We start from the raw sequence: 23,807 nt of genomic DNA, 5'->3' as shown, positions 1-23,807 counted from the left end.
TATAACTAATTTTTGAAGAAGCGTGTCTTTCATACAAAAGTAACATTGAAATTGGCCCAGCCTAAAAGAGCTCGCACAAATCGCAGAGAAATAATCTTCTAATTAAGTTTTAGCGTCATATACGTTAGAATTTATCGATAACATTCAGTGGGCTAAGTCTAAATCGGCCTCGTGGATTTAGCGGGCTATCTATAGAGTAATCCTTATCTTGTATAAATTGCCTATAAGCTGCTGTAATTGGTATTCAAAACAAATCTCTAGGCGATGCCTGTTGCACTCCTACTATAGCTTATCATCAGCGTAAGTTAATGTTACAGAATGTAGATCTTTCTGTGAGATTCTTCCGCTTATATGTTATATAGGGGACAAGTAGCGGTACGGGGCTTTGCTGCGCCCCCGTTCCTTTGAGCCAGATCGGGATTTCGACGAGTCTAGGTGTGAGAAGTGTTGTTCGATGTTTAGTCCGACAATAGGCCACCAGTAGGGCGCTGCTCTTATGGCTGCCTTGGTTAGGATCAAATGCGCTAGATGAAAATTACAGTTCTATCAGTTGGGCAAATACTCTTTATATTCTAAATCATTCAATGTTTAAGATACTCGCAAAATTTAAAGGGTTTCAAAAATGTCCACGTTAATTCATAGAGAGTGAGTGCATTGAGCACTAACCTAATTTAGCTATATATCAGATTGAGACCTTAGTAATACGTTTGTCTCCACTCATTGCTTCTACCTAGGATTTCCTAAAAACGACACGGTGTTTTAGCTGCATATTAGGTTTATTTCCAATAACTATTTACGAAGAGAAGGCTTTCTTTCATATGGTCATGTACACAATCATTGTTATTCAACAAAGGTATTAGAGTTACTCGCTTAAAGACCATTATTTTAAACTCATCATTTATTGTATAGCAGGTTATCAAAGCAGGTTTATCCGATGTGTGCTGAGTGGAAGAGTTCATGCAAGTCTGTGTCCAGGTCAACGTTATGTTGGTCCAAAATGCTTTCAGCTCAGCTTCAAGCTGTTGGCCCATTTTAGTCACCCAATTGAGCTAGTTTTGATTTTGTTTCTATTTCTTCCCTACCTAACTGAACCATATCACGGCCGCAGTACTTGACAGGACGCGCTAGTTAACCACCAAGCGCGAAAAATACCACCTTCTGTGTTAAGAACATGTATACTGACGCTTTCGTTTAGCTAGTGTGGTATTTTACGTTACTAAATAATTTAACTCTGCATAATAAGGACTCTGCATTATGAGTCGAAGTCGTCCTGGAAAGAGGTTCCAGTAGCGATCTATGAATAGTTTTACTACATCTAATTTGTAAACCGACGTGGGCACTGCTCCACAACCAGTAATGCGCTTACATATATGTCTGCCTATGCCTGTATGAGTGTCTCAACTAGTGCTCACATTAGTATCTTAAGAGAAATGCAACTCTATCGAAGACGTAAAAGCTATCTCTGAGGTATCTATCTCACGCGCATCGTTTTTCAGACGGACACGGTCTGTCTTTTCAGTAGATTCTCGGCCGTTTGAACTGATCAATAAATGTGGCAATCCAAAAGTTGCTCCGATAGGGGAAGATCAATCAAGGTCTTAATCTGTAGTTACGTCATAAATGACTCATTCATATTCGTCCAATGCATCTACTGCTCGCAAATAGGAGTTAGCTCTGCTAAGCACAAGTTGTTAATTGCACCACGTTTGCATCAGCGTTCGCAACCGTGTGATTCATTAATAATCCTAATTTGGAATTTAGTAACAAAAAAGGACCATATCTTCCATTATAATCCTGCGTAGTAGAACTCCACGTGTATACCATATAGCTAATGGGGAAGGGATAACTTCGAGTCAACTGGTACGAACCAAACAAATGACCCCCCTTGAAATATGCACGCTGGAAAGAGTCAGCATTCACAATGTAAAGGCGCAGTGCTAAACATTCAGTTTTACATCTAGTCCTGCGATTAGATGCTGTCTCAGACAATGGGATATAGTATGGTGAACTGCGACTGGACCATAATAACAGCACAGTAAAGGTTTTATCATGATAAACGCATGCTGTCCTCATTTAACGTTAAATTAATAAATTCACATCACGTTACTATATAATATTGCCGCTATTGATTTAGCAAATCATTCAATTTAGATAGCCTAATGAGGATGCAAGCTCTTTGTCCTCGGTGGCTTCTCACTGATTCATCTTCATTGCTAGGTGCTTAATTTGGCATTGTTAGGCAGCCGGCCTCAGGCCACATAAACTTATTGAACAGATAACTGGGGTATCCGTGAAGCTCGAAGTACTGAAAATATTAGGCGTTTTAAGAATCGTGATCTTCGTGATGCGAGGTTCCTGGTGGCGGTCTATACGTCGCCGGGATGTGGGCCGGGTTTCGCTGCTGGGACAGGTAGTCTTCTAACGAAGCAGTCTGCGAGCCTCGACGCTGCCTGGAATAACCACGACAAGATTCGAGGGACAAAATAGATTGTAGTAAAATTTAATAGGTGGTATCGTATAATGAGGATGCTTTAATGCGCAGTAAATGTTATTTGATCATTTTGACCTCATGGTCTATTTAAAACAATCTATTATTGCCAATTGTGATAATTTGATAGCTATAAAAAAAAATAAAACGGGAAGTATCGCAGAAGAATCAGGAGTTTTTTCAACGCTGCTTCACGAGGTTACATTTGATTTTGGGAAAGATATTTTACACAGCCAAATAGCTGCAACGTTAAGCTAAGCTTTGTTTCAGCGTGTTTCACCTTCGTGGGATCAGCGTGTTTCTGATCCCACGAAGCACTTACCTTCTTGATCTTGTAATGATGATTCAGTTAAATAGAAGGCTCAGTTATAGATTCTATAGATTTTATTGCAGCTACATGCTCATGCTGAAATAAAAGTGTTCAGACTTTATTCCTCAATAAACAGAACTGTAACGTCAGGTTCCAGGGAGTGTTCCACCAGAAATCATCACTTTTAATGCTGTTCTGAGCTTGTACTATGAAAAAATTACTTAGGACTGCGATTTATAGAGTTCTATTTCTTTCTTAAGAAAGTGAAACTTTTCTATGGAATATGGAAACATCAAATTGAGACGTCGTATGATTTCTATCTACACTATGGTTATTACGTCATGCACATGCTAATACGTAAGGAAGTTTCTTTCGACTCAGACAGAATTCTCGTCTAATCCGATAGGAGAACTAAAACGGAAAAGAAAGATTTCAAAACTAAAAAGCCCCTATCTACGATGACCCCTGTCTTGTTCACCCGCAGTCAACATTATACGTCGAGATAACGAACAGCTTTCCGACGTGAATGAAAATAGCAACTATGTTTTAAATGCACTTCTTGAACATTCTCGATTCATCAATGTCATCCACGTTAGTGGTCAGTGACTTCGTTTGCTCGCGGTCGTTACCCGGGCTCGAATGATGTTTTGTGCTCCATAGTGGGACTCGGTGGTGGCCAAACCACGTTGCGCCTCCCCACTTGTGGAGAACGAGCAAATGGCGGAGGGGTGGTCATGCTTTCCCGTTCCCTCTGCTGGTTCCAGTTGATATCATGCTTGAAACCCCCGGTTGGTGTCGGGGGCCTTTCGTAATCACGATCGATTGATGATGCTCGTGGGGGTGGCCATTGATACACCTTCCGGGAGCTGCCGTGGAACGAGTCTGCAAGAACGATGATGATCCGGCCAGATAGCACCAGAGGGCGTAGATGGCCCGACAAGTACAGTTACCCGGCAATACGAAAAGCGGCTCCGTTAGATTCAATTATCGACAACACCACCTCACCGAAGGCATCCACGGCACGGCAACAAGGACTCGAGTTAATATATATATATATATATATATATATATATATATATATATATATCTAATCAAAACGCAGTAAAAAAAGGGAAGGCCAACAAGGGGAGTTGTGCAACCAAAAACCGGGGAGACTAACCGAGGTTGTCTTGCAGGGAAGGCTCTAGGTCGAAGAAGGGCTCTGGTAATGAAAGGCAGTCAAGGGAATTGGAGGAGCCAAAACTATGAATTCAACGTTGCCATTGAACAAGACTTACTTCAACGGCAAAGTGCAAGGGTTTACAAGCAAAACTTATTGAGTCATTAGGTCTCGCAAAAAGGGAGAATAATCTGAAAGCAGTCTTCGAATGAATAACAAACACGAGGTCATTGTAGGTAATGTCGACACTGGTAAGAGAGAACGGGTTCAATAAAAATGAGCTGGAAAGATGAAGGAGAGATTTGCGGTAAACAGCGAAATTGCCTGAATTCGGGCCGTTCCGTGGTGCGTCGTGGGTGTGTTGTGATAACGCCTTTAAAATTGGATCACTTTGCGAGATAGGGCGGAAGATTAAAAGGTTTCATGCCGAGCTACCACATAACAGAAGAGTTATTTTATATTTTAGCACGCAGCACAATAAGCACGCATCAGATACATAAGCTAGCGAAGGTTCATGCACTGGCCACGGAGACATACGAAGACCAGGGCTCAAGGAACAGCACATACTCTTCTGGGCAAAACAAATGATTTACTTGATAATAAGATCGCGATAATCCGTTACGGAAACACAAGTCTAAGCACATATAACCAGACCAAATTAGATCTTTCGATTGGAGCCCATATTCGTACAGTGTAAGTCAATTTTAAAATGTTGTTTTTCCACTTGCGCGCCTGAGTTTGTTTGAACCGTTAGTTCACTACACACTACAAACAAACCCCGATAGGACCACGACAAACGAGATTGGTTTCGTACACGACAAAATGCATTAGAGCGATCCCATACAAAAGAAGTCGTTATGCAACTCCACTTACTTTCGCGGGAGAAGGCCGGTCTTACTAGGACGCCATCTTCACGCTGGAATCAATTAAAAGCGCTTGATTTACACAATTAAAAGCACATGTTCGAACCAAACCGTCATGATTCAACGCTATGATAAACACGTCTAAAATATCATTACATAAAACATAGTTTTGACAGGCGTTAGGAAGGCCTACTATAACGTAGTTATACCTTTGGTGGCCAGCACGCGTCAAGGTTCTTCCTCTGAACTTTTGGCGATGGCGGAACTTTGAAATTCATCTTAATGCGTTCCTCATCAGCGATTCTCTCCCAGTGATTGGCCTGAGCACCCACTCTGTAACAAAATAGTAGTATCCTTTAAACTTCCCCTTATAAATCCTATAGCAGATCCTTATAAATAATATAGCAGATGCTGTCGCTTGCAGTTGCCTGTGTACAGTTTTTGCTAAACAGCTTTTTTGTGCACCATCCTATATGCAATATTTGTGCACTGTTCTTAAAAGAAGTATCTTCATTAAGATAACGTATAAAAGCAATCAACCTAAAATCATTAACCTAAATGTTGTTTGTATGATTTTTCTAATATACGAATCTATATTTTTAACTAAGAAACTTTTATATTTCTTTCGTTCATAATGGCACCAGATAATACTGATATCAGCCATGTATGTTCTAGAATGTAAATTGTGCCATTAACTTTCATTTTTTTAGTCCTGTAGCTAAAATAGTAAACCAAAGTAGCTTTTCGGTACTTTTGCTCGCATTTCTTCAACAGCTCATATGTTACTTATTGAGCTTTGCCCCTGAATGTCGGGTACATGTCACCAACGCACCAAACAGTGCCACCACGACAGTGGCATGTAATGGCCCTTAAGGTATTTGTCGTGTTGTGTAGGCTTTGATCAAAAAATTGCCAATGTATTCTGCCTATTTTGTCCTATTCTAGACTCTAGATACTTTGGCACGTTTACTAGCGTCTGCCTAAGAGACCATCACGGGCAGCCTAGAAACGAGTAGCAGTGAAAACTTCTTCGAAAGAACGCAAACAAGCTACCGAGATAACAAGCAAAAGCGAGATGTTTTCAGACAGGACCTTTTGTATAACATATTAATCATGCCACCTCAACCCTGAGTGGGGATGCCAATAGACTGAATCAGCGGTCTTTTGGACGCGCTAAAAGAGCTACTTAAACACTGATTTCAAGACTGCTATTAAAACGGACAATACGCGTGGACTAAAACGTTTGGTATAATAGAAAATCCAAAAATGATCCACATCACACATCTAACTCTTGCGGTAGATCGAATGCTTGCTCTTAGGAACCTCCTGGACGGATTGAGGCCTACAAAAAGCAGAATGTCATGTTTGTAGTGAATAAGCAATGGATCTCGCTGTTTTACCTCTCTGGGCGTAGTCCCGTTGGTCTTGTAATCAAATGTTCCTTTTTTTGCATGTCCTTTTGCAATTGTTGCTGATAAAGCTCTTTACTACGGGAAATATTCTCTCGTTGTTTAGATTGTTCTTCAAGATAGCGCCGTCGCTCCTCTTCCTGTTCAAGCTCGAGAATCTGTTTACGCCGTAGCTCGTCTTCGTAGAATCTGCCCAACAGACGAGATAAACGGATAGAAGACAGAATCAACTTCCGATAGAGTAGCCATATGTGTAAATGACATTACGAAGTGAAACTCTTGGACAATTTATTTAATGTTGTTACACAACCGTAGCTCTTCGAAAGTGTTCGAGCTTACACAGCCTAATAATACGTCAATTTCCTTTAGGCAATAACAGTGGTAATGTGTTAAGTATCAAAGATGTTAATATTGTACAGACCTTTTGTATTCTTCCTGGGTTCTGCCTTGCGCTTTCTCGAAGCGATCTTCCGCGCGTTGTCTGTCGTATTCTTCCTTCTTCTTGAGAGTCTCCTCGTACATACGGAGGTATTCTGTATTCGAACCAGGGAGTGGCGCAGACGTTGGTGTACTTTCTCTATAATTTAATAGAATAACAACTTATTTAATTTTGTAATATTACTAATTAACAGAAACGAGAATAACTGCATCGGACTGATAGCACCTTCACTTTTATCAATATGTTGCACTATACGATGTAATGGCATTCGTTCAAGATGGTTCCGATAGACACGCCATGATCTTCGATGCCTGCATAGTGACAGTCTTCGAATCGAAGAAATACAAAATGCGCACATTTATGTTCAACACTTTTCGTCTGAGATTATAATCCATTTACCTTCTTGTCGATCGTTCGTATTGTTTCCGATAATCTTCAATAGATCCTGGCTGGTGTCCACCCTGTGAAGGCCTCCTCTTTAACAGTTGTTCTTGGTATTTACTCACGTAGTCGGCGTTCGATTTGGGACCCTGTGGTGGAGGACCCTGCTGCTCACGAATGCGCAAATACTCCTTAAATTCGCGCTTTTGCTGCTCCTCCCAATTGCGATCCGCCTAAAACCGTAGCAAAAAAAAACACAATCACAATGCTGAACTTATACAAGGGTGTTACTGAAGCCGAGCTTTCAGCTGACTATCTGTACAGTCACTAGTCTGGCCCTGTGAATGCACAGAAATACTGCGGCAGCACGCACTTTTTCCAACTACCATTCAAAACTGTTAGCGCTGTAAAGTCTTCTACTGAAACGGGGGAAGCCCACCCGCCAGTCGATCTGTGCCAGACAAATAGTTAGGGCAAAGGTTTTCTACCCTCGTTTATATGCATGTTTGTTTGTGTGGGTATACGTGAATGCCGGAATGTATGACTACCGCAATTGGCTTTTTCATGCTGTTGCTGCCGCTGACTTTTGGTGAGAGGAAACCGTCTCTGTTCAAAGTGTGTCGAGGATGACAACAACGACGACGACGGTAGGGACAGTGAGTCGCTTCGACTGAATTGCTACGTCCACTACCACTACAGCCTCAGCAGCCAACACCCGCGCGCGAACTGACGGATGTGCTCTTTCATTGAGTAGCTTTTATAGACAGGACTTGACCTCGCCGGTGAAAGAAGAACCGATCATTATCGATAATTGTAGGTAGTTTTCTCCCTCGTTCCTTTTTTAATCTTCCTTTCACACGGTGATGCCGCTTCGGGATGAATGGCTAGAGATCACTGTCCTCGGGAAATGTCTCAAAACGACCCACCTATAGCCTTGTCTTTGGGCTGGTAGAATTGATGGAAAAGACAAGCGTTTCCTTAACGTCGTAACGTCAGGCAAGAATCTTACGTAATCGAGGGTTCCGGCTAGTTAAAACTGCACAAGAGCACATGGTATGGCCTGAAATAATCTGGTAAGCTGTGCGGGAGTGCGACTTGACTCATGATGATCTAATGACAACGAGCAAAGCGGCTAAACTTTTAGTAAAAGGTTGATCATTGAGTGATACGAACTATTATTAACTATCTACAAATGTAATCTTAGTTAATGACGTGTGCCGGGTCTGGCCAGATGAATGAAACCCAACAACACTATGTAAATTGATCGTGTAATAAAGATCAATTGCAAGTCGGAAGTCGGTAAACAGAAAACGTGAAAGAGATGCTTAAACTTTTTTCCAGCACTTTCGTAAACAATCCAAAAGGAAGGGTAACAAAAAAGTGAATGAAGATAATCGAGGGATTGACTAGACTTTTTGATGAACTGTCCAATATTGTAATAACAACATTCCGTACATTCCGAAGTTTCTAGTGGTAAAGGAAAATGCCGTAATATTTTGAAAATTGCAATACACATACCCTTCTCTGAGTACCGGGTGTAGCCGGAGGTCTCTGCATGGCTGTTGGCTGTTGCTCGGGAGCTGCAGTTGAAGCCTTAGGGGTTTCAGAATGAGATTGCGATGGCGATTGCTGTAATTGGCCCTGAGGCTGACGAGGTTCAGGGGCCTGTCCAAGTACTCGAGGCGGGGGTGATCCACCTCTGGGCTGCTGCTGGGGACGTTGAAGCTCTGGTGCTGCCTGCAAAGGTCTAGGGGGTGGAGAGCGGCTACGAGGAGAGGGCTTCGGAGCCTGGCGAGGCTCAGGAGCGGCTTCAATCGTACGCGGCGGCGGAGACCGAGATCGCGTCTGAAACGTAATCATCGTTGATATTCCTCAATCTAAAGCTCTTAATAATTGTAATTTTAGGAGGAAGTAGTATATAAAAACGAACACTAGTTAATGAATGGAGCCTCTTACGATATTAGTATCAGATTTGATCGTGAGTGACGTTAAGGAAAAGATACACATACAAAGAAGTTAAAATAGCACCTAAAATTTTTAATCAATCTGTATTTATCTCGAACTAGGGTCGCTGAAAAAGACATTAGCTGTTTGCATCTAATTTAGTATAAATGGGATGGTCTCGATAGAAATGTTGGTAGTGGTGTGTTTAAGACGACATAAAGGCTTGCCTATAGAAGGTGCTCGGGTGCTTCTCTGCTACTTTCCAAAAAAAGCGAAAAGTGTTCGCTCAGGAGTCTGTCTACCTGTTGTTGCTGTTGAATGATATTTTACTGATTGTCGTCTGTGATACCAGATTTGGCCTTTGCTCCTCGATCTGCTGATGCTGTTCTTGTTGGATCTGTGTAAGTCGCAGCAATAATGAATGTAACGCAATGTTTCTGTTTTTCGGGAATCGATTTAACCCAGCGGAGTTGTCACTGCGTGGACGCCTACAGGCTACTGACTTAAACGTAGTTAGAGGCTAACAGATTTTTCAAAGCCGTAAGCCTCTCCTTTTATCGCCGTCCAACCTTGTACTGCTGGTGCTAGAAGACTACTCGTACATGAAACACTTTCTCCTTATCTGAATCATCGCCTTTATGTTATGTCCTAGCACCTTCTCAGCAGCAGACTACCTGCGTGCGCACCTTGTCGTCGAGTACTGAGGGTGATTCACGCGAACGAGCTACCTGATCATCTCTGTCCAGGCTCTAGTCGATCGTGTTTCATCGAGCAATATGTTCTAGGCGTAACTATGTAAAGTGTAAGAGCTCGTGCAATTTCAACCTGAAGCCAGCTAAGCGCTAGGTACACAGCAAAAAAGCCGGCAGATTTTCGCTCTGTTTGTAAAAAGCTGCTTCACGAAACGTTTCTGTCACAATATTGTTGTCACAATGTCGTAACGATGTTGTCTGGGTGTATGATAAGACTGGTTGGAAACTCGTTTATAGCCGGATATCAGCTTGTGTTTGTTTAATGTTTAATTAACCATAGATGAACTTAAAGTAGTTATTATTACATTGATTAAACTGAAATTTATGAGAGAAGATAAATTGACACGTTTAGCGTTGACGATTTATTATAGAAAACAGAAAGCACACTCTGTGATAACTATGCGTCTTATCACAAACATTGAAAACCGTGAATAAACAAACAAAACATTTTAGGCACTAGGAATAATTTGTACAGGTAACCACAACAGCATGCGTCAAAGTGCAGAAGAAATAATCGGTTGTTTGATTTTTTCGAGATGATAAAGGCTGAGTTGTTTGTGAGGTGGGGCAGGCAAAAATTGTAATGAAACTACGGTCCAATGACACACTGCTGATCATAAATACAGCGAATATTAAAAAGCTGCTGGATGCACCATTTCATCGAAGGTCTCGTTGTGCTCGATAGAGTTACTTCTTCTCGTCCTTTCTCAAGCGTATAACCGCGAATCCTAGCTACCTCCTTCAAATCGCTTGGTCCCTATGCCTATTAAACTTAGAGTTACGTAAGATAGTTCAAGTTCGAGATCCGTCATTGCATTCGCGGTGAAATCACTAGCCGGCTACAGCGGTACCTAACTATGATACTAAAACCGGCCGTAGTAAAATAGAATAGGCTTCATTGCAGCTCTTTTCTCGTAAATGGGACACTCGTGCTATGTAAGCAAGCAAGCAAGCAAACCTGTTTTCTCTCAAAGGGCTCAAATTAAATAAATTTAACAGTACCTCGTGAACCTCGTGAGTCATTTCGTGCACTTCCCTTCGCTCGATCTGAACGGCAATGTTAGACAAGCCGTATTAGAATAATTAACAAATATATTATAATTATGCGTATAAGCGGAATGGCAAGACCAAACTATACTATCGAAGTCTTTTTTTAATGATTCTTATTATTTAAGAGATCGATATGCCGTTTTGTATGAAATGACAACTAGCAGCGCCCTAACGTAGTACGGCAGTGTGATAAATTCTTTTTACAATGTCATATAATATGTATATTAAAAAATATTTTCGATTAATTTTTATTAAGTGCAACATTTGTCGTTACCTGCTGTCGCTGGGTAATTGTCGTTTGCTGGACTGTTTGTTGTTGTTCAGTTTGTTGAATCCTTTGGGTTTGTTGCTGTTGAACCTGTCGAATGCAGGGTATCAGTGGCAGGGGTATGAAGCGAAGCGAGCGCGTGTTAGCCATTTAAGAAACTCAAAAATTAGTCACCGATGCCTTCATGTCGCCGTAAGTTAAAGCAAATATATTCGTTGATTAGAAAGGGGCGCGTGTGTTTGTCGCGTTATGTTGATCCCATAGAGAGGTGTGGTCATTTGAATTTTGTCTGCCATATGATGTAATTAAATATCCATGTGTCTATCTCCGTCTTTCTCTGAGGTTATTTTTTTGCTCTTTCACATTAGCCTCGCCTAAAACTTATCGAACAAATGCCTTAAACGTTTGCCACAGCTAAACTCATGCCATTGTACCTTTTTGATCTGCCGGAAGCCGCATTAAGGAAAATTCGCGTTACTGAGCCCACACCTGCGATCAGCCTGCTAGTAAGTGCGTGCCCGCGCCATACATAGTAGCCCGCTTTATCGAATCCAGAATATTTTCTATAATCTTACTATTTGAAATGGGTTTAAAACACTTCCTTGCTGCATGGCCTTCGCTTGACGACATGGTTGAAAAAAATTGCTTCTATACAAATGACAATACATAGAGAAATTTATTCCAGATTCCAGTCATCTTGCAGTGGGGCGCTGCTTCGCTTCCGTACAAGCCAAGTGACAACACACACTCGGTATAAATATGGCTATCAAAAATTGTTATATCTATTGTTATTATTACTGTAACTAGTCTCACACATTATCCAGTTGTAGTCGCACCTCTTGGGTTTGTTGTTGGCTAGCGGTCTGATGCAGCTGAACCCGATCATCATCCCCATCGTCATCCTAAGAATGAATGAAACTTATTAATTTCCATCTAGCAGTCAGGAGAGGCCTTGTAGTTATTGTCCTTTTAGTACTAACATATATGGAAGGACGCACCTTGGAAAACTTAGCAAACCATTATATCGACGAGACAAAACGTTAAAACGAAAAATTGAGATTAACCCTCGAGCTCAGTAAACGAAGCGTTTTCTTCCAATGGAAGGTCAATATCTATTTTTTGCCTCTAAAGTCGAAATGTATCTCGATCTGCCTAGCTCGACAGATATAACATTGTGAACTATGTGACTATGTGAGAAATTTTGCCTCCAACGAGAAAGTGAGAACGGGTCTGTGTCTGTTTTCTCTATTGTCTAGTTCAAATCAGCTGAAACTGGCTCTAGATGCCACCAAAAACAGGTATGACCGTTGTTTTGTTCCCGGTGGGTGTTGTGGTTGGTGATCGAGCGATTTCGAACACGTGCTCTTATTTTTTGACCAATTACCAGTTAACTATGGGCGTTCTGCCAAGACAGACGGCTGTACCAAAAATAGAAACGACATTGTCATTGCAGCACCTTGCTAGCCCCATTGGCACTTCGGTATCGAACAAAAGAACAAACTTTTGTCTTTGCTCAAATACTCTCAGGTCTGCTTTTAAGAAGCTTTATTTGAAATTTGAAAAATTAAACTCAATAACTAAAGTGCTATATTATCACATATTTCATCACTATACATTGTACTATGTAGGTACAACAAAGAAGGTCATGTTTTATTCTCATTTCATCGACACGCATGTTGTGTCTGTGTCCTTGATGGCGGAATGGGACCAATAACAAGCGAATTTATCCAGATAGCCAGGTAACCTCGCAATAAACTCACACAAATGCGCACTTCGAAACATAGCAGTCACCCGTTAATATGCAGTGAATTACAAATCGAACCATGTTACAAAGCAGCGCATAGAAAAGGACCGGTAACCTCGCCTGCCCTCGACTTGGTCGTACCTGCGGTTCCATGCTTTCCTCCTGATGCATCTGCTTTTTGACCGTTCGGTACGTTCGGATTACCTTCGTGCCGTCAGGAAGCGTCTCTTCCACCTGACGAATCTACTCGTTACGAAACGTAATGAAATACAAATACACGGGCATTATTGGCTCGGAATGGCCATCAGGGTCAACAGGGTTAGAGCTCTAGATTGTAGATCGAAGCAGCTACGCTATAACTACGATACACAACAATAACAACAGCAGGAGCAATGCAGTATATTATAGCTCCAAAGTAAAGGATTTAACGTTGTCAAGAGCAAACGCACAAATTTGAAGACCTATTTCTAAGACGTAAGGAAAAAAAAAACATAATAAAATAGTTTTACTCTACAGATGCGTCAACTGCAAAAGCACTTATTAGAACATGACAAAACACAAGCGTACACGTTTATATAGATGCGCATATACTACTATTATACGAGCTACTTAGGGGTGGATCGTATTGACAGGCGGTGTGTAGCGAATAGAAATCGTCGATGTGCCAGTAAGGACCGTTGGTGAAATCGAAACAGAGCTTGCGACCCCACGCCTTCACGTAGCGACAGATAAACAAAATGACAAACAGTGGTCAACCGGAAGCTTCTAAACGCTCGAGGCCAAAGCTCGACTCGAACTGGGATAGTTAACGGTAATCGGTGTACGACTGACAACAAGTCACCTATCTATGAACTAATCCTAATGCCACATTTGGCTAAGTGGAATCCTCTGGACAACCGTAGTTGCTAGCGCTTTGTTCCAATGGTAGAAATGTAATGTATTCTTATAAAATTAACTCCATTTAGGAAACTATGATATATCGAATTTTAACTCTGGAAACTTACACTAACGTTTTCATCGTTCTGCTGTTGAATCTGTTGGATTTGTTGTGCCGGTCGCTTCGTACGAATAACCCGTCTGATAACCTTAGTTCCATCAGGCAAGACGTCTTCGAACTCTTGAACCTCTCGCTCACCATCGGACATCGGTATAGGAGTTCCCTAATAGAAGGGAATATATGGTTATTACTGACGGCGCTTTAACCATTCTTCCTGGTCAAATGAAACTACAACAAAAGGTAATATTTGAACGATTGTACCTTTTATAATGGCATATTTTCCCTTTCATAGCCAATCTTTAAGATATCGAAACGGAGAATACGACCAAGTTGTCCTAAATATTCTGGATCTCTTTCGCTCTAATTGAAATTTGATTGCAAGAATATGTATTAGTCGCCGTTACCCCACGTTCGAAAGCACTGCGAAGTCTATAAAAAATTTCCTTATCTTTTGATGCTTTACAATTGAAAATAGAACTCGATGTGGGTGAAAAAAAACTTACATTAGCAATAATAGCAATGAGAAAAAAGTTGCTTGCCTAACGTGGGGCGTCATATTATTGCGTATTTCCCTAAATGATGCCCTATCAAAAGCACGTCCCTGTTGGCTCCAAAGCTGTTCGTCAGCAATGCCGGTCGCGTAAAACGCCCACTTTATATCGTTTGAACAACTATAGCTTGAACATGTAATATGAATGAGTGGGTCGTTCACAACACAGTCATTCAATTGGGCATAAAATCAAAAAGTGCGTGCTGGGTTCAACCCCCCAACAAACAAGTCCTATGGCAACGAAAAGTGATAGTACCACACCTGTCCGGCCTTTTTAGTGATGATTCGTCGAATGATCTTGGTTCCATCAGGTAGCGTCTCTTCTACTGTCCGAACATTGTCCTGGCCCTGATCAGCCATTGCGCTGACCGTATCTGTTTTTCCTATTGCCTGGTATTGCTGCTCCTGCTTTTGATCGTGCCTCACGTCCGCGAATTTCTGCCGTTCGAATGCTTCGTCTTGCCTTCGTTGCTCCTCGTATCGCTGCTGGCGAAGGAGCGCGTCGCGTCGTTGCCACTCGTCGATCTGGTCGTTAGTGACGCGTGCATATTCGTTAACACGACAATCCAAACGGTATCGAAGCCAACAACAGAGATGTCCCAGCTCTCAGTTAATCTCCGAAAGTTGAATAACTCGAGTCTTACGTCCAATACTGCTGTAAAGTAGCGCTTCAGGTGGCTAGCTTTCAGCAAAAAGCCAAATGTGCCTACGCTCGGTTTCGAACCTAAACCACTATACGCCTCCAAAATTAGTGGGCAAGCACATTGTCAGTGCATGATGACGACGACAAAGGTTTACTGGCGCCATTTTGTGTTTGCTTCTAAAAGGGATAACCGGAAATGTTGTGGTACGGTCACCAATAGATTTATTAATTATCGCTTCTCAGAGCAAGTTTGAGGTAGCGACGTTACCACACCGGGAGAACGGGGATTAAGAAATGAACGTACGATGAGGGATAGCCCCACATTTGGAGAAATAGGTACGGTACTACTAAGCCGTAAGTGTTTTACATTGAGACCGGCGTGTGTAAGTAGTATCCATTGACGAGTATCTAACTAAATATCTACTGTTGTTATGTATTTAGTTAAGGTAGCAAGAAAGCATTAGGAACAAGTAAATTAGAAATGTAGCTGAAATGATTTCTAAGCAACGAAGAAACTTGGACGCGTTTGAGTACCTCGATGCGTTCGGGCGGTAGATGGCCCGGAGTGGGTTTTGTAGGTTCGAAACCCTCTTGGTCCGGGTGTTCCCAATATTCAGACAGAGCTTTTACCGGAACTGAAGGAATTATTTCTGTGAATGAAACACATCAAATTTCGATAGATGATTTAAACGGTTACGCATACATATATTTTATGCATGACCGTTTCATATATCTATTAATGGCTTAAGGTTAACGAATAATTGGGTTCGTTATTTTGTACCGGACCAAGTTCAGACTTATATGTCTTAAGAAGTTCAAAAAATCGTTCATTCAATTGCTCACAAACAAGCAAGGCGAACGCCGAGATAACTACATCTTTCTGAATCTCATGATATCAATAACTACCTATACATATCTAATCTACCTCGTAATAGGAATATGTTGATGACAGATTTCGCCAAGCCATCCTATGCCATATCTGTTCATTGTGAGGATAATTTTACAATACGCGTAATCGACGATATTGGCCAGTTATATAGGTCTTCCCACGATATTTTCTTCTAGTGAATCATCGCTGTTTGTAAGCTAAGGCATCTAGTGAAGAACGTGTAGAGAGTTCTTACGTTTGCCACGTTATTCACAGATACTACCTACAGATATTTGACGAATACGCAGACTTTTAAAAGTAGGACCCAACCGAAATGACAGATAAAATGTAACAGTGTTTTAACATACTTTCATAATGAAACGAACGTTTTCTATTCGGCCATCTTCAACAAAGACTCGGTATGTATATACTCGATCGGGAAACCCTTTTGAGTTTACGAAACACATTGGTCCGAACTGGATGAAGTGTACCGTCTCTTAGTCTACTATCTATAATAGGATTTTTTGAGGTAACCTTTCCCTGCATTTAGCCTTACGAATGAATTATCCGGCATTGTCACTATTAGTAAACTAATTATTGGTTAGGCTTGCTGAATCACTATACTTATAAAGTCCATTAAAAGGAAATTGATGGCAGCATTAATGAAGCAGCCCGAAGGATATTAATACGTTGTAACGCAATAAGACGGAAATGATAACATATTTTATTAGGAAAAGCTAATAGGGATTTGGTGGTCAAGTCCTGATCTTTGGTTGGCCATAAGTAATTATTTTCGAATGCAAAAGCAGTTAGGCTCCGATTATTATACTGGTAATAAAAGCCTGCAAATAATTAGGATAGTTTATTTAGGCTATGGCTTTTGAGCGCAAGGAATTTTTTTTTGGAATGTTTTTTTGGAGAACTGGAATGAGCTCAACGAGAAGCTAATGACAGGAATCCTTTTGTTTATCCATATTGATTGTTTAGGTTTTTAATTGAGCAGCAACAAACAATTTTCTTCAGATATAATCACTGTTAACGCAACTCACTGAACATACACATCTTTATCGGCATTACAATACCAGGAACATTCTGAATTTCATGAAGAAGATAGCAGGCTAAGATCGAAAAAGGAACAATAAGCTCAATAGTTACTTTGCAGAATGTGCCGCCTGCATTATTCGCTTAACCGTGGGTGTGCTAGCAATCACAGAAGCAGTGGTAGTAGTTAGGCTCGTTTTAGGTCCAGGAAGCAAACCAGCACCTTCGGCGGCTATAGGCCCCTGCCTAGACAGACAGGAACGCGGTACAGCCCTTGGCTAAAACTAAACACCAAGGTCGTTTCTCTTAACGGACCACTGCTTTTTCGTTACAGCTGCTGGTGTAGCTATGTCTGTCACAATGGCGGCTGATACAAGTACTGAAGCAGCAACAGCGAAAGTTTCACCGGGACCGGCATGGGAACGCTAAATGAGTCACCCATTGCATATGAACCAGATGCTCTGCCAATGCCAAGAGCTTGTCGTTCAAAGATACACTGTGTTTTGTTGGACGTGATCGGGTTATGCGAAGGGAATACTACTTCGAAGACAAATAGAAGTACGATAATTACAGGGATAAATATTGAGAAGGATCAATATAGTATAGAACTGGTACACGCTGTGCTGGTGAAGGTACCTGCACCAGTGCCCACTGAAGACCTTCGCTATGCAGCAGATAATACTCTCGGAAAACTCTACGTAGATCGTACGTTAGGTGCTATCTTAGACCGCTGTAACAATTTTCTTTTTCATGTTATTTTCGCCTTCTACACATGATGTCGTTTAGCTTAGACTTGTTGTCTATAAGTCCTTTGTTTGTCAGATAGGTCTTCTCCCAAACCTATGCAAAAACCATACCTGAACGGCGATACAAGGTGTCTTGTTTATTGCAAATGTCCTAAATTTCTAAATGGGACAGTCACTTCAAGCAGACCTCACGCATGTTTAAGCGCAGTCTTTCCACAGCTTTTGTATTGGGGCTTTGTGTCTTTTACGCAAGTCCGAGAACCATTGTTCGATAAGAAACACGTACTTGCAAAATAGCGGACTTGTCATATTAGGGTCCTCAATTGGAACCAGTTGCGAACCAGGAATATAAATCAGTGGCGAGGAAGCAGTCAGACGACATTACGTAAGCTCGTTTCCGCTTAGGGTGTGGTCTGACACACCAAGGCTCGCATAGCGGTGTTGAGACCATGTGTGAGCGCATCACCCATTGTTTGTGGCTTCGAACCTCTCGAAAGTTCTAAGAAAATACTGACATCATAACTTCTTCAAAGCGATTGTAACACGATTCACGGTCCCGTTAATCGGTAAGTTGAATAAGTGCTACTCGGCCGTTACGGCTGCATTATCGAACATGTCCAGTTTGTCATAGACTAATCGTATCGGATGTCGGCATTGCAAGAGATTAAACACAAAGGACTAATTAAACGGCAATTAGGCTAGACATGGTTAAGGCGACTTTTATCTGATGGAAAGGATACAAAAAATACACCCACGCGCCGCATTTCGAAGGCAGACTGATTTGAAGGTGGTTAGTCTTAGCATAGAACAAAAAATATATGTATACTATATACATTATGCATTTTTAGATAATCGGACTGTCAAGAGTCACTTAGTTCCATTGCAATTAGCGACAGAACTATTTTAGCTGGGTGTCATTTCACGAGCGTCAAGGGAAGGAGCTTTAGTTAGACATATAATTGGAGATGTATCAATTATGATGTTTATTGTAAAAGTTCGTGCTTACAAATTGAATAAGAACTTGCATGAGTACAAGCCGCGTTTGTAAGTGGCCTAGATATCTATGGTTAATAAATTAGATTTTAAAAAATGCGATCAAAGTGGAAAATATTTATTGTTCCCACGAGCTTGTAACACATGCTGAAATGAAAAAACGAGAGAACCCGAGTTTAAATCAGGCTATAGAGCAGAAGATTACCTCGGTTCCTATATATGGCCCCAGAACATATGTTAGCCGGTGTGTCTTCATTTTTCGGGCGGTCATTTTCGCCTTATGTTGGCTCTAACACGCGCTTCCCATCAGCTTCAGTCAATTAACTATAATTCACTTTGCGACCTTAGCCGATGGTTGTGGTACGGTGTGGGCCATACAAGCTATAAGATACAGACAAGCAGAGATCACAATCATGGCTGTGCGCACTAACTGCAAACAGCCACTATTGCTCCATTTGCCGACCGGTAACGTAAATATTTTGCTTCCATTGCCGAATGCGTGTGGCGGGTAAGAATATCTCATCTATGTTAAACGTTCTCGAGGGGTTTTGTTCATTTAAATTTCCGTATTAGTTTTTTTTTAGCGTTTCTGAATCCACGGCGTGTGACACGACCCAAGAAATAGAGTGTGTGTCATGTACATGTATCGATAGCCCTCGGTTGAACTTTTATACGTTGCACTTTTTCTGTTCAACTAATGCTTTGTTCGGTAGGCCAGCAACGAATGATAGTAAGTGACATTACCTCAACATGGCCACTACGTTACTAAGTGATTCGGAACGAATTTTCATTATTCACGGAGTAGAAGACAACCTTCGGTGTGATGGGAGAAGCTGTCTGGAGTATCGACATATTGAAGTAAGTGCCCAAATTTAAGTTGAATTGGTGTTCTATGCGTCAAAAAGCTATTTTCTTTTCATAGTGAAAGATGATTTGTAGTTATGTTTATTATGTCCAGTAGAATGCTCTTATCATCGAAGTCAGTTGCACTTACAATACTAAAGAGTCAGCTGTTCAGTACTGACCGGAAGTCAAACTTTTTTTTTTACCTAAAGATATCATAAAATGCTCTGTTTACTTATCTTTTACGTTCAGATTTGCAACACATTTGGCTACAATTGCTATTAAATGAAGGTTCTTTGGAGATTTCACTTTGTGCAAAGGCTCAATAGTCACATTGGAAGGTTAGGTCTTCCATTACTTCGATTAGGTGCCCAGATAAAACTTCATCTAGATTGTAATAATTTGTTATTATAATGTTTTTGTTAATTATATCTTCCACTTGGTTTCTATATAGATGGAGTTAGGTGCTGCGCCGAATTGCAGCGGTTCGTCTCATGTTCGTATAGCCAACACCGACGTTCTCGTGGGCATCAAGGTAAACTATTCAAGGTCACGTGTGAGTATAGGTACATTGCCAGTTTTTTTTTTTGTAGTCTGGGGAAGGCATAGCGGTGTAGTTGTTAGAGTCAGCGATCAGTCAGAGCCGTCGGCAGCGGACAACACGACCTTAATGATACATGATAGATAAAATATGGCAATAGAATGCAGTTGGCAATCTTCTCTAAAAAAAGTTAACCCATACGGGTAAAGTGCTAATTCGCTCATCGAAATGAAATCTGATTTTCCCGCGAACTATAAGCAATAACAAGTAGATCATGATACCTTATTCGCGATTCTAAGAAGTAGGACAGAGTGGGCATAGCTTCAAAGACCATGGGCGCTAATCATTTAGTGAGCTGGCTTTATCTGAATTAAGGCAGAGATTGGTGCTCCAGAACCTTCAGCGCCTGACAGTGGCCGAATCGAGTTTTTTGTTGATTTCACCGCAAACGCTGATCCCGAATTCGAAGGAAGCGGAGGTGATGATCTTGGACAACAGATAGCAGGCGCTCTCAGTGAAGCCTATGTCTCGAAAAGGTGGGCAATATCCGCGTGAACAGTTTATACGCGTCTCGCATGTAGACCATATATAAGCCGCCCTCCCCTAGTATCAGGGGAAAAACCACAGTCCAATGGATAACCTATTTTTTCGTAGAATAACAAGCATACGCGGTTTATGTGCGCATTTATTCATTTTCTGCTTAAAGATTCCTGGATCTGAGTTCTTTGTGCATTGTTTCTGGCCAGCAAGTATGGACACTTTACGTCGATGTGCTCATTTTAGAATTGGGTGGCAGTCTATACGACGCGGTATCCGTAGCTGTCAAGGCAGCTCTAAGAGATCTTCGCATTCCACGATTAAGCGTCAGCATAGGCGAGGATGGACGGCCAGAGATCGAAGTTTCTGACGATCCACATGCTGTTGATCCTTTAGAAATGGGCTTGGTTCCTTGTTTCGTCACCCTTTCCAAAATTGGTTCACAATTTGTAGTAAGTAACCCTAATTAATTTGTGCTAGTAACCCAAATTAATAGTTGTCCCTAATTGCTTTTTACCATAGCTCCGATGCAAGTGAGCTTCGTACCTCAAATGGGAAGAGTTCGATAAAGAATTTAATATGAGCCGAACCGTGAGGATGACGGTAATCCTTGCAAACGCGCCTTATTCTTTTCTAACTAAATGTTTGCTGTGTTAAAATTTCTCATTCGGCTGCTTCTAGGTGAAGGAAAGTTCCGAGCGAACTTTACGGCCCATGAGTAATCGTGTCTAAAATATTTTTTATCAATTTCCAGGTTGACGTCAGTCAGGAGGAAGCCGAATGCACCACGGTCCATCTCTGCTGTGCGGTGGCCCCGAATGGCCGTATTGCTACAACTATGAAGAATGGCGTCGGAAGCCTTCATACGCATAACCTGATTGAAGCACTTCAACTGGCTCAAGAGATCGGAGTTGCCTTGCACAAAGCGTTGGACAAGCGACTCGTAAAAGCGCAAGAACTTAGTGGACGAACTAACGGTTTTCTTTTGTAGAATATATTACTTATTCCTCATAAACTCTCGTTTCGTATAATGTGCGGTCCGACTTTTTACTTAGTGATCTTCGATTTCTGAGATAGCGTGAGATTAGTGAACCGAAAACATCGAAAATTATAATTAATAAATTCATATTGACGTATGCGTTGTTCTGTGCGATAGAAGATAAAGTAACGTCTGCAAATTTATAGCTATCGTCTGACCTGGCGACAATATGTGTGCATTGTAGACCTTAAATCAAATAACTGGGCTTGGTTTATAGATAGGGCAGTTTAAGCTGCCCTACCTAAGGTTATTTCCACTGGTTGTTTGTTACTATTGCGGTTCAGGATGGGTTGTATGCCCGTGGAAAGGGAGTACCTATTGAGAGAATATTATAATCTGATTGATTATTATATTTACTTGTTTCTAATACTGATCTGTATATTACCCTAGACTACTTAAATAAAGTTCAATGTTGCACAGGAGCGTCACGCAATGGAACACGTGATATTATTTATAAGAATACAAACTGTTATGTCGAACCCGTTACTACAGTGCTTAGTTGTGCTAACGCTCCGCATACATATGTTTCGAAAGGAAACTACCAACTCAAGGAAGCAAAAGATACCGTCATGATTACGCCCAATTATTGAAGTCTTTTAAATCTACAAAGTTTCGACCATCATTTCTATGGCAGAAAGTCATTTAGCAAAGTTGTGCTCGGGTCTTTGATTACACAGATCTTGAGTTTCGGAATGAAACTTTGATTTGAAATAAATTTTTTTATTTTTAAAAGAACGCGAATGAATTACGCGCCATAAGGACGTTTGACTTCGTAATAACCTTCCTTAACTTGAGACTTCGGCTGGACACCGAAGCGCGTAAACGTGTGCAGATTTGATGTCTACAGAAGTGGAATGCCCTTAATAGGTTCCTGCCGAAACTACTGGGGTGTATCCAAAGTTTTTTACTTTTATCGCTATATTCACACTCAAACTAAATTCTTAGCGAAGTATATCGAGGGGTTTGCATCACTGAATATTCAGGGAATATAGATTATAAGAAGTTGAAATTAATTTTGCGGACAACAAAGCATTTTCTAACACGTACCTTTCTCGTCGTCGGCTGAGTCGGTCTCGCTTTCTTGCCGGGGTAGCGGACGAAATCTGTCAAAGAAATATAACATTGGTACAGTTAACAATTGTACTAGGCGTAAGGAAGACATTGTATCACATTAGACATTTGAAAAAACTAACTTTAGTCTTTTGGCTTATCCCTGAGTAGAATGGTCAGCCTCTTTGTTTTAATCGACTACTCAACATCAAAGCCAAATGAAATTTTATGCAATAGGAGAAGGGGCCATCGAACAGCCATAATTAGAGTAGAAGAAGTTAGTTCAGTTGGAAAAAGGTACTGCAATCAATTAACAGGGGTTTTCCTTTGTTGTCCCTATGTAAGTAGTTTCTAGCGTTATTATCGAGCCTGATATATTGCAGCGTTTACTAAAGATTTAGTTTAATTAAATCATTCAAAAATTAGAAGTAGCATATCGCAACGAGAATAGTTCGATAATTAAGATATAACTACTGTTGTATTTCTTAGAAATTAAATTATCCAGGTATCACACATTTATGTACACAATCATTCTTCTTTCGGATACTGATCTCGATGGAGAACCCACTGCCGTATAATATAGCACTATATTCGATTCATTCATGCTCTCCAAGGAAGGAGACCAAAGACTTCAGAGCTTCTTGTTCTAGCCAATACCCGTTCGACTTTTTTGCGGAAGGTTCTTAGTTGATCTCGTCTATTCTAGCAGCAGCATTCCCTGGACGTTTTTTATTAGGCTAGGAAGAGAGCCGGCTATTTATTTTTTGTGGTCTGCCAAATGAACTAATTGTCTTTGTATGCTAGAAGAAAAAGTGAACGATTTATGTGCTTCCGAAGTCGGAAACTACGTCTAAGCGTTACCCAATCGCAACAAGCGTCAGCTCAAGATGCCGAGTTACGAGATGCGTTTAGGGAAAATTCCGTCTAGAAAAACAAATGGGGCTCATTTTCATTTCAAGAAAATATTTTTACTGTTTGACGTTTTTCTAACAGTATATGCTCTAATCTATGTGAAATTGTAGGGGCATATGTGCGCCAGACGATAGAAGATACATCACACAATACATTTAAACGGGAATGCGGTTTCAAAAGGTACTAAAGGCTCAAAGGGTACTTGACTATAACATCTGTTATTTAGATGAAAATGTTAAT

The 23,807-nt window shown here is 41.0% G+C and overlaps 2 protein-coding genes across 13 annotated transcripts in view; one reads left to right on the top strand and one right to left on the bottom strand.

The window, feature by feature from the left end:
• Positions 1–757: 757 nt before the first annotated feature.
• LOC111264683 (uncharacterized) overlaps positions 758–23,807 on the bottom strand; it is a 39,930-nt gene continuing 16,880 nt past the window's right edge. Inside the window, exons 4-19 of one of the 7 annotated variants that reach the window (XM_022840756.2) lie at positions 22,653–22,708; positions 15,532–15,647; positions 14,616–14,879; positions 13,818–13,967; positions 12,949–13,050; positions 11,900–11,965; positions 11,070–11,153; positions 10,748–10,792; positions 8,568–8,894; positions 7,068–7,282; positions 6,651–6,806; positions 6,221–6,418; positions 5,030–5,153; positions 4,831–4,873; positions 3,428–3,680; positions 758–2,450 (exon numbers count right to left, since the gene is read on the bottom strand). In XM_022840756.2, coding sequence (XP_022696491.1) covers positions 2,324–2,450; positions 3,428–3,680; positions 4,831–4,873; positions 5,030–5,153; positions 6,221–6,418; positions 6,651–6,806; positions 7,068–7,282; positions 8,568–8,894; positions 10,748–10,792; positions 11,070–11,153; positions 11,900–11,965; positions 12,949–13,050; positions 13,818–13,967; positions 14,616–14,879; positions 15,532–15,647; positions 22,653–22,708 — 2,326 coding nt within the window. In that variant the 3' untranslated portion in view covers positions 758–2,323. Of the gene's footprint in view, positions 2,451–3,427; positions 3,681–4,830; positions 4,874–5,029; positions 5,154–6,220; positions 6,419–6,650; positions 6,807–7,067; positions 7,283–8,567; positions 8,895–10,747; positions 10,793–11,069; positions 11,154–11,899; positions 11,966–12,948; positions 13,051–13,811; positions 13,968–14,615; positions 14,880–15,531; positions 15,648–22,652; positions 22,709–23,807 lie in introns of all 7 variants that reach the window. The other 6 variants (XM_022840755.2, XM_022840761.2, XM_022840757.2 and 3 more) reach the window with 6 other exon arrangements.
• LOC111264684 (exosome complex exonuclease RRP42) lies at positions 18,082–22,038 on the top strand. Of its 6 annotated transcripts, none has more exons than XM_022840766.2 (6): positions 18,082–18,218; positions 19,359–19,503; positions 19,943–20,054; positions 20,409–20,565; positions 20,736–21,018; positions 21,321–22,038. In XM_022840766.2, exons 2-6 carry the CDS (start codon positions 19,396–19,398, stop codon positions 21,555–21,557), a joined length of 897 nt encoding a protein of 298 aa, XP_022696501.1. In that variant the 5' UTR covers positions 18,082–18,218; positions 19,359–19,395; the 3' UTR covers positions 21,558–22,038. The 6 variants fall into 6 exon arrangements, with proteins under 6 accessions (XP_022696501.1, XP_022696500.1, XP_022696503.1 ...); XM_022840765.2 differs by lacking the exon at positions 18,082–18,218 and adding an exon at positions 19,045–19,110; XM_022840768.2 differs by lacking the exon at positions 18,082–18,218 and adding an exon at positions 19,046–19,153 and having other exon boundaries at positions 19,943–20,023; positions 20,405–20,565.

Source organism: Varroa jacobsoni, unplaced genomic scaffold (assembly GCF_002532875.2).
Source record: "Varroa jacobsoni isolate VJ856 unplaced genomic scaffold, vjacob_1.0 scaffold_885, whole genome shotgun sequence".
Classification (NCBI taxonomy): domain Eukaryota; kingdom Metazoa; phylum Arthropoda; class Arachnida; order Mesostigmata; family Varroidae; genus Varroa; species Varroa jacobsoni.
This window is presented reverse-complemented; position numbering and strand designations above follow the sequence as displayed.

Excerpts from the sequence above, each read along its gene's own strand:
- LOC111264684 (XM_022840766.2), top strand. The coding sequence starts at position 19,396 with ATGGCCACTACGTTACTAAGTGATTCGGAACGAATTTTCATTATTCAC. Across the intron at positions 19,504-19,942 it reads TGGAGTATCGACATATTGAA|ATGGAGTTAGGTGCTGCGCC; the intron begins GTAAGTGCCCAA and ends GTTTCTATATAG. Across the intron at positions 20,566-20,735 it reads GAAGCCTATGTCTCGAAAAG|ATTCCTGGATCTGAGTTCTT; the intron begins GTGGGCAATATC and ends TTCTGCTTAAAG.